Source organism: Podarcis bocagei, assembly GCF_964188305.1.
Source record: "Podarcis bocagei genome assembly, chromosome: 9".
Classification (NCBI taxonomy): domain Eukaryota; kingdom Metazoa; phylum Chordata; class Lepidosauria; order Squamata; family Lacertidae; genus Podarcis; species Podarcis bocagei.
This window is the reverse complement of record NC_138134.1, coordinates 5990599-6009290: the sequence shown is the minus strand read 5'-3', so window position 1 is coordinate 6009290 and position 18692 is coordinate 5990599. Positions and strand designations below refer to the sequence as shown.

Genomic DNA, 18692 nt, shown 5'->3' with positions numbered 1-18692 from the left:
GTGCAACTTCTTTGTTCCTTACATACTTCTGAATAGAATAGGGTTGATCTTGTTGTTAAATGTACATTTCAAGTGCTTTGAGAGCAATAATTGGATCAAAGGTGCAATTATTTGATTTAAAGGAGCAACTGCTGGAGTAGAATTAAGCACAGCTCAGCTTTTTAAAGAAAGTGTTTATTGAAAAAGCCAGTATCAACATATTTATATATATGTTCCAACAACAGTCAGCTAATTTGTGCAACACAAGAATACAGCCATGAAGCTTTCCAACTAACTGGATTTACCAACTGTATCATTATTTACCTTCTTAAGTTCAAAACCAAAGCAAAAATATGTTCTTCATGGATTTGGAATGAGTGACATTCATTTCTTACATTCACAAAATTAGATTATAATGGTGATATCGGGGACCCAGATAGATCATGACTGTCTTGAGTTTAGTTCCTCCTTTTTAACGGAAAACTTTGTATTAATGTGGCCTGAAAACCCATTTTATGAGAAAGATATTATATAATCCCTGCATAAACCAGTTCGGTAGTTGATGAATAAGATAATAGAATTGAAACTGGGGGAAAGAGTGTGAAGAACAATTGCATCATTGGTTACTGCCAGACAGTGCCCCCGCCACCCCCCACCCAAAATACAATTTTTAGACATAAAATTCCAGTGTGCAGTTATCATTTTTTAAATTACTCTGATTAATGAATAAAGCCAAAAGGGTTTTTTTGTTAAAAAAAGAAAAATGGTTATTTGGCTTTAACAAGAATTCTATACAGTATTCATATTCCTAAAAGTTTTTACAAGAAGACTGGATTGTTCAAATTTCAATTAGAATACAGTGTACGTAAATACTGCCAGTGTCTCGTAGAGTATGCAGTAGCTTTATAAACAAACATTCATTCCCAGGTAAAATTACTGTATACATTTCATACTGTATGTGGATTATTGGAATTGATGCTTCTGTACACAATGTCCAGCATCAAGAAAATGGCAGGTGTCCTTCATTTCATGGAGTGTTAACAAAGCTTCTGATTAAAATCATGGTGTCACAGAATCCGTTTGGATTCACTTTCTCCCCTTCTCTTTCCCCGCCCCCCTCCAAATCAAAGTGCAAAGGCATGCAAGTTTCTTTATGACGCCCTCCTCTCATTTATCGAAAGGTCTATGCAAAATAGTGCAAAATTAATTAACAGCAGAGGGATCTTGAGAAAGGCAGCCTGGCCAGTTAGGTGATTGTGCTTTCTTCCATTTCAGTCAGGCCAAGAAATAACTTGGAGATGGTTGACATGAGACAACTCACTCTTGCAGGTTTCATTGAGCATGCTGCAGGTTTTTAAATCTCCACATTTGGTGTCCAAGGGGCAAGCATTGCCGACTCAGTGAGTTCTGGCAGGAAGAGCCGAGTTCTGACGGAAGAGTGATTTAAATGGCTGCGTTGTGACATTAATTGGGATAGTCATTTATTTGTTTTGTGTATCCTAGGTGAGCTCGTGCCTGTCGTCCTGGCCCTTTTACTTTCTGAACTTTCAGAGTGAAACTTGCAGATGTAACAATGGCAGATATTTTGAAAAGTCATTAGATAGCTGTTATCGTCATATTCTACCCACCTTACTCAAATTGAGCGGAAAATAGATCTCCTTAAAGAATAATTGCCAGTCCCTCCATCAACCTACTCTGGTATTGCATAGTGGGGGAGAACTGCGGATTGAAAGAGTCATGCAGTAGTTTTGCTTGACAGGCTGCAGGTGGTCATCTGCTTTGTGTGTGTCCTTAATGGTCCCACCCCCTTAGCTGATACCTTATGATAGTGCCAACCATGCGGTCCTTAGTCTAAAAGCCGCCTTATCTACCTTTGATCTCCACCACCTCTCTTTCTGCTTGCATGTGTGCTGTTAGCTGCCCTGGCCCAAGCAGTGGCTTCTTGCAAGGTTTCCTTATGCCCCAGATTCTGGCTTAAGGCATCTTTGGGGCCATTTCTGTGCTTCAGTAACCCCTTGCTCTTGGAACTACAACTGTGTTAGTGGGCCAACGCAAAAAATATAAAAACTGGGATTAAACCCCTCCCCCACAAGGGGGATATCCTTCAAAAAAATCACAGAGGACCTTGGAACTACGTAGGCGTCTGATTCTTGTGGGCAGTCTTTTAGAAACAATATGAAATAATTAGTGATGAGTGGGACACAGGGCCCTTCTTAACAGAATTTATTTTGAAACATATCTGCAGCAATTGCAATAAATTAAAACATTTGAGTGGTTGTCTCAAGGGGTGGTAGGGGTAGTTAAAAGGGCAAATCCATCTCCATCACACCTGCAGACACTTAATGGGGAGTAAGACCCATTGAATTCAGTGATGTTTGCTTCCAAGTAAAAGGGTTAGCATCACATCTCAAACAGCGACCACACCTGTCACCTCTTGGACGGCTGTTTACAAAGAGGAATCCTAGTGCATTTCAGAGTTCATTTTGTCCTGAAATATGTACAGATTGTTTGTAGCCGCGATAGCAATGATGTTCTCTGTTGGGTGCCATGCCGTGTGCAGGATCTTCTTGGTAAAGTCCAAGCTGTCAACGCTGATGTCGTCTTTCCTCCTCTTGCCCCCGACACACACCCGCCGAGGTTTGAGAATTGCTCGGGGTTTGCTACTCTCTCGGGAGGCCTCCAAGGTAACATCGCGCTTCGTGTTCCGGTCAAACATTCGGAAGAAATTGTTATATGCTCCTGTCATAATGACACTGCAGAGGAAGGAAAACAGGGGAAACGTTACGAAGGGCAGAACCCAGTAGGGAAAGCCTCTGCGCAGGAACCACTGAAATCAGTGTTGGAATTATTTTTAAGATCATTCGAAGATGGCTTTCATTATTTTATCCATGTTTGTTGCTCTAAGCTCCTTTGAGAGGCAGGGTGGGGGATATAAAATCAATAACTATATGAATAGATAATATGTGGAGTTTTTTTTTGCTTTGCAGTGCCACTCATCTTGCCCCCACTCTCCACTGAAGAGAGCAGCAATATATTTCGGACTTTCCAAACATCTCTTAGAGCATGAAATGTTCCTCTTCATATTCTAGCACATCAGAGAAGCCTTTCCCCTATAATGGCGTTCTTGACTGGCTCATCTTATCAAAGTAGCATTGTATGGTAAACAAGACAGTTGGGTGGCTATATTACCTGTCAGATCCATTCCACGCACATTCAAACTTGTCAAAGATGCAATCGTTTTCATAAAGGGAACACAGCTTGCTTCTAAGGTAGTCATGAACCTGTTTTGTGAGCAAAAAGCAGCTTTGTTATTTCAAGGTTAGACCTTTTATTTTTCCATTTGCCCTCAAAGAACACCAGTGCCAACCGCTCTTGGTGGAATCAGCTTTTTAAATGTTGCCTGTACACAAGCATTGATAATAAAATTAAGAGAACAGAACATCTTTCTTGAAGTAACTTTATTGATGGATTATGTTAAGAGATCCAAACATGTCTCTCAACGTGCTTTGGTCCCGCTATTAGGACTTACATATGCTTTCATCATTCAGCTTTGGTCTTCCAGGCTGGCTGCAGCCCTGAACTGGAGCATTAGTCTTAGGGCCTTAACTGCATAAGAACGTTTGTTGCAAGTCCCATTTGTAAATAAATAGTGAACGTGAAGAAGACTCTCCCTTACCTACAGTGATCCTCTGACCCCTAAAAAAAATATTTTTTTGAGCACAACGGAGCCAAAGTCAATCCCACTGAGTTAGATGGGACAAAATTATATATGTGATTAAGCACTTGGGGGCCTGATCCTATTCTTGTCTGCTCAGAAGAAGGGCCCATTGAGTTCAATGGGGCCTGCTCCCAGACAATCTTAGTTTTAGAGACTGTGAGCTTATTTCTGTTTTGAAGCAATGGCCCTAGCAGCAAACCTGACATTGCTGATTAATTTATTTTGTTTAAGTTCCTAGCTGTGCTATTGCTAATTCCAAACAAGCTTTTCTCTTCAACATTTAAAATGAATTTCTTTTAAAAACAAGGAGGGCACATTTTGGATAATTTTTAAAGACTCTTCATAGATTTACAGACCTAAATTAATATTATAATCTTTGAACCAACTTTCCATTATTTGAGGAAAAATTGCACATAACTTAAACCAGTACTACATAAAAAAGCCAGATCCCATATCCTTTCTGAACTATATTTAATTTATTTGGGATGTGACACTAGTTTCCCTGAAAGAGACTTCTGTAATAAGCTGAATTACACAGCTCAATGTCCTCGCCATCCCTGCTTCAGAGGTGAAATTAGAAGAGACCTGAGCTCAGTTTCAATGTAATGGCACAACCCTAATACTCCTGTTAGGTGGGGTTTACACCTAGGAAAGTGGCTACAGGATTTCAGCCCAAATTCCTAGGGAAAGGGGCAATGTGAAGTGCAGTTTCCACTGCAGTTTGCTGGTGCTTATCTCAATAGCCATGTTCTCCCATACAAAACACTCGCAATAGCAGCTCTCTCGGCTTGTCTGCACTTCCACTTGTTGCATGCCTAGAAAGCAGTTTTCCATTTGCCCTGCTGCTTTCCCTGAGAAAACCTGCTCTTTACTGCTGAATCAGAACAAACATTAATCTGCAGGAAAACCAACGGATGTTTGTTCCACTTCAGCAGTAAAGAGCAGGTTTCCTCCAAGGGGAAGTGGTAGGACAAGCAAAAGTGGGGATGAGCCCAAAGCCCCTATTGCTTGCATGGTTCTCAAAGCGTTTCTATATATTTCAAGCCCTACTGGCATGTTCCCAGGCTTGGCTTAACAGACGAGAAGAAGTAAGTTAGCATCCTTGCGAGCTGAAGGACATCACAGGTGCAGTTTAAACAACAACAGCAACAAAGAGGCATTAGGTTTAGGATTAAAAAGATAGTATTGGATATATGTTGGAGTTTAATGACAGGCACATTCACAACTCCTACCCATGTTCCAGAGGATTCACTTGCCTCTTGCATGGGAGTGATGGGAAAATTGCAAAATCTGTCAGTTAGCTTTCCTTCTCAGTGGCTCTGAATCATTATAAATTCTTTATGTAACCCCCTTCTGTTTATTTAACGGTTTATATAGCAGTTGTAGCTACTTCTTTTAAGTAATGTCAGAAAAAGCGCTGACTTTTGGCCCTGGAAGACTTTACTGCTACCACATCCCTTCCTTTAAAAACATTCTCGTACATGTCAAAGGTAATCCAGTCTCCTCTGTATCACAGAGTTTGAAAAGATTTTATCCTAGACTGCCATTTATTAGACCATCATGGTCTAATAGAAACAACAAACACTTACCTGGTATATCTCTACTGGCACTGTTTCCATGTTCAGATCCCAAACCTTGACAGTGAGGTAATCTCTTGCTAGCATATATCGCCCACTGTGGCTAAATTTGACATCAGACACAGAAGAAATAATTTCGGAGAAAAACGAGCGGCTACTGGGGTCTTCAGGCTCTTCAAAAACTGATGAAGTGAAACAAAGAGAAAAATATGCCTATTAAGAAGTACACATCACTTATTTTGCCATGGCATTTTCAAATTGTTCAGAATATTACATTGTAATTTCTTATCTGATTTTAAAAATCTGTTATCCATCTTGAACTTCTCAAAAGAAAAGGCACAATAAAGGTCTTTTAAAAATGTATTTTTAATAGCTGGCTCAAATAACAAACACAGCTCTGCTAACTCAAACTAAAACAAGACATATAGCTATAGGATTGTCCTGTTAATGTAAAACTGACTTAATGTTTAAAATGCTAACATTTCACACAGTGCCTCCAAGCTGCCTAATCACTGCCTAGGTTCTGGTTTTTTATTACTTATTTGTTTCATTGTAAAGCAACTCAGACCAGTTTACAAAATGATAAATCATTAAAACCAGGGGTGGGGAGAGAACCCTACTTTAAAACATACAAAAGTTAAAATATCAAAATAAATTAAAATTACCCAAACTTTCTAAGCACCTGCTTAGGCTTGTCTAGACAAGAATGTTTTTAGCAGGCGCTGAAAAAGAGTTCAGTGAAGGCGCCTGCTTGGTATCAATAGGCAGGGAGTTCCGCAGCGTAGGTGCTGCCATTAAACAAGTACTTACAAAGGCAGAAAGTGTATTAGGAGGCACCTGTAGAAGTGCCATTTTCTCCAGTCAAATTGGTCAAGTGGGTACATGTGAGGGAAAGCAATCTTTTAGGTAAACTGACCCAAGTTGTTAAGGGCTTTATGTACTAATAGTAAAACCTTGAACTTGGCCCAGTAGCAAATGGACAGATCTCTGAGCATGGATGTTATAGGCTGGAGAGGCCTCACTCCTGTCAGCAATCGTGCTGCAGCATTCTGCACTCACTGCAACCTCCAGATCAAGCGCAAGGGAAGCCCCACGTAGAACGCATTGCAGGAATCCCAGTGCTGAAGTAACCAGCGCATGGACTACTGTGGCAAGGCTTTCCTGGTCCAGGAATGGCCATAGCTGTCAAACCAGCTGCTGCTGGTCCAAGGCACTTCCAGCCACTGAGGCTCCCCGAGCCTCCAGGGGTGGAGCTGGACTGTCAGGAGTGTGTGCAGGAGCCAGGCCCTGTGATTGGTAGGGCTTTGCAGGACTGGGGCTTTCCTAAGTTTGTTCTCAAGAGGCAAGGCGCGGGCGCACAGGTGAGGCCGATTGGTAACTCATAGCACCTGGTGGCAAGAGCCGGGAAGGGATATAAGGTCAGCATTTCCCTTTGGCTCTTTGCCACAGTAACATGCTTCCTGCCTTGCCACATTTGGCTTCTTGACTCCTTGCTTCCTGATCCTCGGACCCTTGGCTTCTGGGCTCCCGGCTCTCTGACCCTTGGCTTCCTGACTCCTGGCTTCCAGACTCTTGTTCCTGCTCCCACCCCGCCGTCTTGCCCCGGTTCCGACGTCCTCCGCCAGGACTTCGACTGCCCGTAAACCGGACCATGACATGGGCCCAGAAGCACTCCCAACTGCAAAGCTGCTCCTTCAGTGGGAGTGCAATTCCATCCAGGGTAGGGAATGGGCTAATTTCTCGGAGATGGGAGCTACTCACCCACCGCGCCTCCATCATGCCAGGATTCAAGCTCAGCTTGTGTTCCTCGTCCATTTCACCCCTGTGCCCATCGGGGGGAGGGGAGGTCAGATCTGACATGACACAAGGGCTTTCAGGCAGCCCACACTCTCCATGGCAAGCCTCTAGTTTCCTGGGTTGCTTGAACTAAGCGTGATTCAACTCCCACTCATCATGCTGAGAAAAGTCTCACCTATAGCCAATGCAGGATTTACCGTATTTTTCGCTCTGTAAGACACACTTTTTCCCTCCTAAAAAGAAAGGGGAAATGTGTGTGTCTTATAGAGCGAATGCAGGCTTAGCAGCTATCCCAGAAGCCAGAACAGCAAGCGGGATCACTGCGCAGCGATCCCTCTTGCTGTTCTGGCTTCTGGGATTCAGAATATTTTTATTGTTTTCTTCCTCCAAAAACTAGGTGCGTCTTATGGTCTGGTGCGTCTTACAGGGTGAAAAATACGGTAAACCTGTCCTCTTGCCCCAGTGTTGTTGGCTGTTGGGCAGGTGGCTGTGGCAAGGGGGGGGCCGGAATGGTCATGGCATTATTAGTGAGCCATCTCTACTTTTAATGAGCGCATAAGCAATAACCTCCACATTCAAAATAAAAAAATTCCTTCCAGTAGCACCTTAAAGACCAACTAAGTTAGTTCTTGGTATGAGCTTTCGTGTGCATGCACACTTCTTCAGATACCACGAAAGCTCATACCAAGAACTAACTTAGTTGGTCTTTAAGGTGCTACTGGAAGGAATTTTTTTATTTTGACTATGGCAGACCAACACGGCTACCTATCTGTAACTCCACATTCAAGTCTGCCATATGCAGACGTCAACGTTTTTTTAATGAAAATCTCACTCAGTAACTTACGTTTAAAATGCTTGTCACAGAGCGCTGATGCCCTCATGTCACAAAGTCTCAAAGACCCTTTGCTACTGCTGTAAACAAAGAGATTGCAGTGGTGAGGATGGAATTCAGATGCCGTAATAACTTCTGTCAAATCCTCCATGTTGGCTGGCTTTATATCTACAATGTCTGAGTGGAAATATTTAGTAAGGAACATGTTCAGAGACAAACTTATACTCCACCATCTTTTCATGTATGCTACATTACTGATTTCTCCTTGAAAATGCTACTGAATTACAGCCAGGAAGCTAAAAATACCTTTTATTAGCTAATCATATCGGCTATGTACATTTTATTAGTCAAAATCGCTTGTTCTGCTAAGCTGTTGAGGATGCAATTGATACAGTTATGGGACTGACAGTGAAATCTGAGAGTTTGAAAAAAATCTCCATTAAAACCCGTTAAAAAGAGGAGGAAAAACTGGGCCTTTTATGCATCAAGTATTGCCTTGGCAACCAGGTGAAAAGCACCCCTCCAATGTTCAGATAAATATGATTTTGTCTGTGAAGTAGTGATCCAAGTTCTGTTTGGGGATTTTGAAGTCCACAATCAGCCTCTTTGAAAGAACTCCTGGGCTGATTCAGACTCGGCTCACAATCAGCAGGAACCTCCTACCACTGCTGTAGGCGCCAGCACTCATCCCATTATTTCCTAATATATACCTGCCATTATCTGTGTGTGACAATGAGAAGAACTATCATTGCACTTTGTCATAACCTTTTGCTACTGCTTTGAGCTTCAACATCCTTGAGAAATGTAGTTTTTCAAACATTATGGGTCCTTAATAAGGCCACATCAGCAACCTATTTTGTATTTTTGTAGGGATTTAATTCATTGACCAATTTAGTTATATCTTTCTAACCTTAATCCAGTTTATAGCACCTGCCAGGAGAAAGCTACATTAACTCTTCTGCTGGCCTAGACTTCTAGAGAGAATTGCTGATTTGTCACTTTGGCCATAACCATCAGACACTATCTACTAGATATTTTAGAAAATAGTTTGTCTGCTTGGTTGTATTCTCTGCCTTTGGATGCCTCTTGAGATATTGCCACCAAATTTGTCTCGGGGGTTCCCAGAGTGGAGGCAATGATCTTTGCTGATGCTTGGACACCAGGCACCATTTTGAATCAAGATGGCAGACCAAAATGTGAGTTTGGTGGGACTTTACCTGTTTTCTAGCACAGCATAGGTTTGGCCCTCTCTCTATATCATCATCAAACTTGGAACAAGGGTTCCCAAGGTAACGTAGAGACTTTGTCACCATCTGGACACTGGATGTCATTTTTAATCAAGATGGTGGACCAAAACATCATTTTGGCATGACTGCCCATTTTTTTATACAAGGTCAGCTGCCTCTTGAGATATTATCCACTGCTAGCTAAATTCTGGGGGAAATGGAATGGTGTTTTGTGAGATGGGGAGGGTATCACCATAAACAGTGCCATGAGGTGTACTGAGACTGTGGCAGCGGCGTAGCGTGGGTTGTCAGCACCCGGGGCAAGGCAAGTAATTTGCGCCCCCTAACCCCATACCTGCCGCCGCTGCCAGCTGCTTCTTGCTGCTGCCTGGTCTGGTCTGGTGTGGTTCTCTCCTGCGCTCAGCGCTGCGCTGGGCGGCCGCTGCACTGTCCCTCCCCCAGATAGTCCCTCGCTCTCTCTCTGCACCGCACGCCTGGCACCCCCCCCCTCCACAGTGGGCGGCGACCCGGCGGCTCGGATCGGATTCGCACAGATGTTGCGCCCGGTGCGGCCGGGCCCCCCTGCACCCCCCATGCTACGCCACTGGACTGTGGCCTTGGTGGCAGGCTCCTAGGGTAGCACTGCCACTGTCTCATGACTTTGGGCACCTGCCACTTACCATGGCAGGGCGTTTACCACCTCCTGCTCCTCCATTGTGGTGGCTGTGCTCTGCCACAATGGCCAAGTCCTCCTGTGCTGTCCTGGAGGTGGCCAGGGGAAGCCCTGGTGTGCTGGAGGCAGCTGGGGGTCATGGCCTTGGTTGGGCAGCAGAGGAGGCAGCAGGCACCCATTTGTGGCAAGCAGCGGGTGCCTGGTGGTGGCAGGGGGCAAAAATCAAGAGGGGTGCAGGGGGAAGCACTGGGGATTTTGCCTCAAGTGTCAAAATCTCTTGAGCTGGCCCTGACAAGAGGGTTAGTAGTGAAAAAGACTTGATATCTCATTGTACTTTCCAGCAGAGAGTGGATATTCAGGTGGGGTCAGGGGTGCCAACTGGGGGCGGGGAGCTAAGGGCCCCCCAAATTTTCAAGGATGGGGCCGGGCCCCCTCAAAATTTCACGGCGGCTGTGCGCACACACCGTGTGATGCTCTCGTGTGTGAGTGGCGTCAGCATGCCCTGCAGCATGTGCGCACAGTGTATGCACATAGCAGGACCCTGCCCCCTTCAGTCACGGGGGTGAGGGGGTGTGCTTGAGTGGGCTGGTAATGCAGAAGTCTCCAGGTGTCGTCGTTATTGGTTTGTTTGCTTAGTACGTTAGTTACAAACCAGCCAGAGACTGAGATGTCTGAAATGCATTGAAACAAAAAACTGTAATAGCTGGCTAGTGCGGGTAACCATGAGAAAGGATACTGAAGCTTCGATCTGTAATTCCTAAATGCCAGAGATTAATCCGAAGATCATCTGCTGACATGTATGTCTCACAGTCACTGTTGACAGAAATTGAATTGACATGATAGGTGTGGCCGTTAGCAAAAATTCTTCTGGGGCTGACTTCTACCATCAAGTCCGTGGGTTTCAGTACAGGCACCTACATAAAAAGTAATGAATAAATGTGTTTTAAACAACATTTCAAACTTCATAGATTTGTGAATTGTGAGTTGAACTTGGTATATTTTAAAACATTTGTCACTATTTGAGAACTTCTCAAAACGTACATACAACATACAAGACAATATTACACAATACATAAAGCTTAAAAAAAATTCCAAGTATGAACACACATTTGAATCATAATGCCAATTGTATTTAGCTTGCTCAAATGAACAAGTCACCTTGACAAATTCAAGGATTCTCACTTGGATTTTTTTCCACTGCAGTTGTAAACAACTTGACGGGATATAAAGGTAAAAGTAAAGGGACCCCTGACCATTAGGTCCAGTCGTGACCGACTCTGGGGTTGTGGCGCTCATCTCGCTTTACTGGCCGAGGGAGCCGGCGTACAGCTTCCAGGTCATGTGGCCAGCATGACTAAGCCGCTTCTGGTGAACCAGAGCAGCGCACGGAAACGCCGTTTACCTTCCTGCCAGAGCGGTACCTATTTATCTACTTGCACTTTGACGTGCTTTCGAACTGCTAGGTGGGCAGGAGCAGGGACCGAGCAATGGGAGCTCACCCCGTTGCGGGGATTCGAACCGCTGACCTTCTGATCGGCAAGTCCTAGGCTCTGTGGTTTAACCCACAGCCCGACCCGCATATAGATAATCACATATTCCTCAGATAATGAGTAAATTACTACGTTGTATATTGGCTACCCACTACACTGCAACACAAGACAACAATTTTTCCAGTAATGCAATAAATACTGTACTATGTCTGTTTCTTACAGGAATATGACAACACCTGTTAGTCAAATCTGTGGAAAGCATCTGTTGAAATCTTAATTCTGTAAAAACTTTTCTCAGTTGTTGGTAGGTAATGTTAGAGAAATATCTCTGAATTTGATGGCCCTTTTTTAATGGCAACATACCATTGAGAGGAGTGGTTTTTATTAAGGTCTTTAATCACTTCCTTATCCCGGGATAAACTGAATTTTCTAATTCTCTGAATACATGTTCATTTTGCCCTGGCAGATCTTCGCCTATCCCCCCACAATCTCACTTGTTCATCCCAACTCTCCTTTGGGGGTCTTGAGTTGCCCATTTCATTCAGTCTGCACCAATACTGGATCAACCTGCTATAACTCCTGATTCAGTAGAGGACACAGCGTTCTCTGCTCCCAAAGCTGCTGGTGTATTCAGGATTAAAGGAAGTAGTTTTCTCAAGAACCCATTCTGAAGTATTTCAAGTGAAGTGATACTGCCTTCACTCCAGATCTTGGACCAAAACATCTTTGAGCAACTGCTTTTCCTACAAATATGTTTTAGAACAGACTCCACCAATCAGCCACCTTTAGAAATAAAAGCTGTTAACATTCATTGTCTAGTTCTGCATACCGTCATTTTGACTGCTTATATAAAAGAGCTACACTGCTCAACAGCAGAGACATCCACGGTGCACTTATGCTTTCTGTGTCCTTTCCCAAAAACAACTATATTAGTTTTCCGGTAATCAATGCTAAGATGTCCTTTATTGCAAAAGAGCTTAGTTAGCATGCGTCACAATCCTATTTAACTGACCGACAGCAGAACTACATACCATATTTCTCTGTGTATTAGACGATGTTTTAAGACTCAAACACCGTGTAAAAAAACTGGGGTCGTCCAATACACATGGGGGGGAGAAGCTGTGGACACGCCAGCCAGCCAGTTGGCAGGAACACAACTTCCCCCGATGCCAGTAGGTGTGGGAAACGATCTAGGGAGTGTTTTCTGCCCGCAGCTGCATGGGGGGAGAAGCTCAACAACTTTGGGCCATCTCCCCTCAATTTCTTAAAATTGAGTCCCCCAAAATAGACGAAAAAGAGATTATAGACGAAAAAGTATAGTAACTCATGTACATAAAGTTTGGAACCGTGCTTGTTTTAAGGGAGGGGTAATTAATCAGAAATGCATCCTTGCTAGACTCCCTGACAAATGTTCTTATCTTCCATAAGATGCCCATTTAAACCCACTAATATATGGGTAACATTATTCTGATGGAGTTTTTGAATTCACCAAAGCTATTTTCCGTCAAAATTGGTAATAACAAGCTTCTCCCAAAGGCTCCTGTTTTCTGAGTTGAAAGCTGTGGTCAGGTCTATAAAGGCCGGAAATAATTTTTAATATTATTGGCTTGCTCAGAAGGTATCTGGAGAACGTTTAGAAGGTACATCCAGCAGGTTATTGGTCTGCTGTTACCTTTTTTAAAAGACTGGAACAACACCATTAGATGACTAGCCTGGAATTAAAATGCCTGTTGAGTTAATGTAACCCTGTTCCATAGGAAGGTCAAGAATAGGGGAATAGACATTTGCGGGTTCTCCAAAACCCTTACTACAATGCAGAAACCATTCATGTGGGGAAATCGAGGCCTCCTTTATGGTTCTCCCTTCACCTTCTCCTACAGCCGTAAGTCTCCAAAATTTGGCTTCATTACTTAGGGTCTGCCACAAACTTTCCCACTCTTTCATGTAAAATGCCAGCTTCCTTTGAATGTTCCAATCTTGCTTCCCTAATCTGTCTGGATTTTATCTTTCCCCCCCATTCCTGTGCTTCTTATCATAGCATATGGCTGATGTGTGTGTCTTTATTTACTCTCCAAACATTGGTTATGTGTGGCCTTAAAATAGACTATCTCCTGTTGATTTTTTTATAACCCTTCATCTTCCAGGCATTGGAGCCTAAGATGGCGTCTAAGATGTAAGTTTTACTAATAGAACAGACTCAAACTGCCTGGTTCATCTCTGTGTCTGCACAGGTACCTCAGGTAGGCTTTAGACACAGGAAATGGTAACATCCAGGGGCTACTGGGAACCATGAGAAATTTGACACCCTTAGCTCCCAGCTTCCCTGGCTGCTGTTGTGCATTCACATGCCTATTCACATGTTGCTGTGTTGCATTTCAAGTGGTTTCCATTGTTTGAAGCGACGCAGCACATAAAATATTAGAACATCACGAGTTGTTCTTTCAGTGAAGAAAACAACTCTCCATCTACCCACCTGAAGTGATGTCACCGTAGAAAGATCTTTAAGCTTCCCCTCTTCATCCTTTAAATTGTACCCCTCAGGTTTCTTATCTCGTTCAGTGATCTTCCACAGTTTAATAGTTTTATCTTTTAAAAAAAGACATCAGCACTGTTATGAGAAGGAACTGTCACATTTTCCCTCATTTTAAAATATAATAATTAATAATCAATAATAATAATAAATATAATAATAAATATAATTAATTTATACCCCGCCCATCTGGCTGGGTTTCCCCAGCCGCTCTGGGCGGCTTCCAACAAAATATTAAAATACAGCAGTTTGATAAACATTAAAAGCTTCTCTAAACCACTGTATAAGAAATATTTTTTCTACAAAAGGAACAACATGCATATTGTATGTATTAGTTTAGACACATGGACTGCTGCTCCCCATACAGCAGAAGGCACCTCTCAATGGAATTGGGGAGGGGGTATGATTCATTCTTCCCCTATGCTTTCCCCAGATCTGCTCCAGATGGTTCCCCATGTCTTCCATCTTTTAATATTACACACACTTTTAATGTAGTCAATTGTGCTGTTTGCCAAACTTTTTATTTATTCATTCTTTTTTAAAAAAAAATTATCACTTCCCAAATTGTTTGGTATAACCAATGTAGCCACTATTAGGAAACAGGAAGAGATTATACAATTTATTTCTGCACAATCATTTTGTGACTGGCTCCACTGCCATATTATGACTGGTTCTGCCCATGTGCCACTGTTTTAATAGTGGGCCTCAGTAATTTTCAATGAGCCCCAGGGTTCTAAATTTTGAAAATCTTGAGCTAGGGCAGGGGTTAGCAAACTTTTTCAGCAGGGGGCCGGTCCACTGTCCCCAAGATCTTGGGGGGGGGGGAGCGGACTATATATATTTGGGGGGGGGGGAATGAATTCCTATGCCCCACAAATAACCCAGAGATGCATTTTAAATAAAAGGACACATTCTACACATGTAAAAACACGCTGATTCCCAGACCATCCGTAGGCTGGATTGCGAAGGAGATTGGGCCGCATCCAGCCCCCGGGCCTTAGTTTGCCTACCCATGAGATAGGGCAACTGTTCCTGCACCTCTTATCAGCAGCAAACATTTCTGAGCACTTCTTCCTGTCCTAAGATTCTCACTTTATATAAAACATATCCCAAGTTAATCTACACACTTTTGATCCATTTCCTTGCCTCACCCTTAGCCTGACTCCTCTTTAGACCTTGTTGCTATACAGTGGAACCTTGGTTTTCTAATGTAATCCATTCCAGAAGTCCATTCGACTTCCGAAGCATTGGAAAACCAAGGATCAAAGGGCTGTCAGCAAGTTTAATGGGGGAAATTGAGAAACACACCTTGGAAGCTACTCAATTCTAAGGCGCATTTGAAAATGGAAGCATTCACTTCCAGGTTTTTGGCGTTCAGCTGCCGAGACGTTTGAAAACCAAGGTTTGACTGTATGTGCAAAGGTCTAACTGATGACATCTGTTATTGTGGCAAGCGGCTTCCATGTTCCCAGCTCAAACTCACATGTGTTTCAGTGAGTGCTTGAATGAGCTCCTCTTTAATTTGGGGAGGGACGCTGCCTGCTGAGTCCATGAAAAGAGGGGAGGTAACTCTCCACCATCCCTGGCCATTCACCATACTGGCTGGAGGTGATGGGACCTGGAGTCCAAGAGCAGCTGGAGGGCCATAGGTTCCTCATCCTGGGCTTAAATAACCCATGATTTTTATGTTATGTTATGTAGGTAAATGTGCATCAAAATGGAACATTATAGGGGGCCTAACAATATGGGGAAAAGATGGCTTTACAGGTGCATGAGGGCTGCCCACCCAGTGGCGGAGGAACCCTCTCCGTCACCCGGGGCGGAGTGAACCGCCTGGTGACGCATGCATGACGTCTGTACGGACTGCGCATGTGCAGCGACCGTACAGGCTGCCACGCGTGCGCACTCCTGCCATACGGGCTGCTGCTTGCACGGCAACCATATGGGCTGCCCACGTGCGGACGCCATGCCAGCGGCAGCCCATACTGATGACGCGCGAGAGCGGCAGCCCATATGGACACCGTGCAAGCGGCGCCCATACTGACTGCTCATCCTCAGCCGCTCTACAGCTGGGGGGGATGCAGGGGCCATCTTGTCACCCCCCCCCCCAGAGTAGCACCCAGGTGACACGCCCCCCACTTCGTACGCCCCTGTGCCCATCTTTACTCCCATAAAGTGAAGATACATCATAACCTGCTGCCACTTCCAAGGTTCTTTTTTACACTAAAAATGTATATTTAAACTTAGATGTAATTCATCAAATTTTCAGCTGAAGCCCATCTGCCAGAGACAAGGAAAAACTGTCAATCCTGTATTGTTCCTGCTGTCTTACCATTTGTGGACAGAAGAGAGTGGGCTGCATTCTGTTGCGGCAACCACTTTATCTTGTTTATTTTTTCTTCTATTTCCAAACTCTTCAGATAGTCAAACTCTGGTTCATGACTCTGGAAGGTGCTGTAAACATTGTATTCACCTTGGCTATAAGGCTCATTTTTACTCTGTGAAGAACATAGGACAAACAAAAAATGAACTGTTGACCTCAGAGCTTATCTGATCTTTCAAGTTGACTTGATCCAAATAAACCATATGTCCAATGGCAACCAAGAAGGAAGGGAGCCAATATACTTACCATTACAGCAACAGGTCGGGCCATGGCTTTTGCTGGGCATCTGCTTTCAGAACGCAGGATTTCATTTAGTTCTGATAGCTGATAGCCACTGCTAGATCTGCCCTCCATGACGTTAGCTAATAATTTCTTTTTAATCTAAACTAGTGACCACCTCCCCTTGTGGTGGTGCATTCTGCAAGGTAATTTGTTATGTGGAAAAGTACAGGTTGGCATTCAGCTATGCTGTACTCAAAGCAAACCCACTGAAATCAATGAGCATGACTAAGTTATGTGTATTCTGAGTAAAACTTAGTTGAATATCACCCACTCTCTTGACTGTTCTCAACCTATTGCAAATCAATTTATTTGCACAAAGCTTCTACAAGAGAAGGAGAAAATTCCTCTTTCCACCATTCTGAATGTTGCCTTGCAGCATCACCTAGCTGCACCAGGAAGAATTACTGCTACTGGAAAAGCCAATATTATCTAACTTTGAGAGGACAAACCAAATTTTAAAAATACAAGGCGCACCAATCCCTTCCAAGCCTTAGCTTTACTGTTTCTAAACCTAGGGCTTAACTTAGTTTTTCTTTCCAACAATCGCAAACAATCTTTTCGGGAAGTTTCGATTTGAACCACAATTAAGAACCTTTACGTGTAACCATTACATTATCAAGCATGCATTCGAGCACGACAAAAATAGCCAGTGTGCAATTAAAATAAGCCCAGAACAGTCACATCTATTGTCCCGCAAACAACAGGGGAATAGCAGCTTGTGCATCATGATGTTTTTAAAAAATATTCACAGGGTGCTTGCAGTCAGCAGCTTAATTTGCAAACAGGTGCTTGGCAAAGAGGGTTTTTGTAGATATCAGATTTTCGTAGACGTGTGTGTGTGCGCGCGCACAGATGAGCTGGCATTTTGCTGCCAGTGACATCGTGAAGATGCTGCAAAAAAGAACTTGCAAAAGCAAGGAGACCAATGCCACAATAAACACTTATGGGCAGCTAGAGTAGCTTTGGAGAATACTGTATCAGCATTTTGTGTGCGCACAGGGCTTGTGGATCAAGACATGGAAGCTAACAGTGTGGTCAAACAGAGGGTGGGGTTATTTGCTGTTGAATACTGTAGTAAGAAACATTCCTTCAACAATCAGAACACCTTTTTAAAAATTCATACCTCTGGCTCCCTTTGGAATATAACAACTCGACCTCCTTTATCCCCTGTTGCCAGCAACTCTCCTGTGTGGTTGAACTCAACAGTTGAAATAATGTCAGCTGTGAAAGAAAAAGTAGAAAAATCAAATTACAGAAAAAACCGCCCATCCAAAATACCAATTATTTCACAATGAGTTACTTGGGGTTTTTTTCTTTCTTTTCCTGAGCCCCACCTTCATTCCGCCACAAGAGAACTTTAGCATTTTAAGTCACAGAATTACAGACCTGGTGGGTACCTCAAATGCCATCTAGTCCAACCCCCTGCCAATGCAGGAAATCCCCAACAGCACGCCTGATTGATGGCTAGTTGACCTTTATGTAAAAACCTCTGGTGAAGAAAAGCCCAGCACCTTTCAACCATCTGTTCCATTTTGAACAGCTCACACTGTCATGCAGCTCTTCATGGAGTTCTGTCAGGAAGTAATGCTTTTTGTCATTTAATCCATTGGTTCAAGTGATATCCTCTGGAGCAACAGATAACATATTTGCTTCACCCTCTATGTATCTGTAGTATGTCAAGTATTTGAAGATGGCTATCCTATTAGGGATAGGATGGCGCTGTGGCTTAAACCACACGGGTGGCGCTGTGGGTTAAACCACAGAGCCTAGGACTTGCTGATCAGAAGGTCGGCGGTTCGAATCCCCACAACGGGGTGAGCTCCCGTTGCTCAGTCCCTGCTCCTGCCAACCTAGCAGTTCGAAAGCACGTCAAAGTGCAAGTAGATAAATAGGTACCGCTCCAGCAGGAAGGTAAATGGCGTTTCCGTGCGCTGCTCTGGTTTGCCAGAAGCGGCTTAGTCATCCTGGCCACATGACCCGGAAGCTGTACGCCGGCTCCCTCAGCCAATAAAGCGAGATGAGAGCCGCAACCCCAGAGTCAGTCACGAGTGGACCTAATGATCAGGGGTCCCTTTACCTTTACCTATCCTATTACCTCTTAATTGTTGGCATCTATCTTGAGAGACAATGGAGTACGCCTCTGGGGGTCAAACCTCTGCATTAGCAGGCACCAAAGAGACCTCCTTCATTCTAAATACAGTATAT

At 43.6% G+C, this 18692-nt stretch overlaps 1 protein-coding gene across 5 annotated transcripts in view; it reads right to left on the bottom strand.

The window, feature by feature from the left end:
- Positions 1 to 158: 158 nt before the first annotated feature.
- Positions 159 to 18692, bottom strand: part of PPP2R2C (protein phosphatase 2 regulatory subunit Bgamma) — a 44440-nt gene continuing 25906 nt past the window's right edge. For all 5 annotated transcript variants that reach the window (XM_081207840.1, XM_081207842.1, XM_081207838.1 and 2 more), the window contains 8 exons: positions 17611 to 17708; positions 16155 to 16320; positions 13766 to 13878; positions 10539 to 10716; positions 7916 to 8080; positions 5287 to 5456; positions 3169 to 3260; positions 159 to 2732 (listed from right to left, as the gene is read on the bottom strand). In XM_081207840.1, the coding sequence (XP_081063966.1) occupies positions 2441 to 2732; positions 3169 to 3260; positions 5287 to 5456; positions 7916 to 8080; positions 10539 to 10716; positions 13766 to 13878; positions 16155 to 16320; positions 17611 to 17708 (1274 nt within the window). In that variant the 3' untranslated portion in view covers positions 159 to 2440. The remainder of the gene's footprint in view (positions 2733 to 3168; positions 3261 to 5286; positions 5457 to 7915; positions 8081 to 10538; positions 10717 to 13765; positions 13879 to 16154; positions 16321 to 17610; positions 17709 to 18692) is intronic.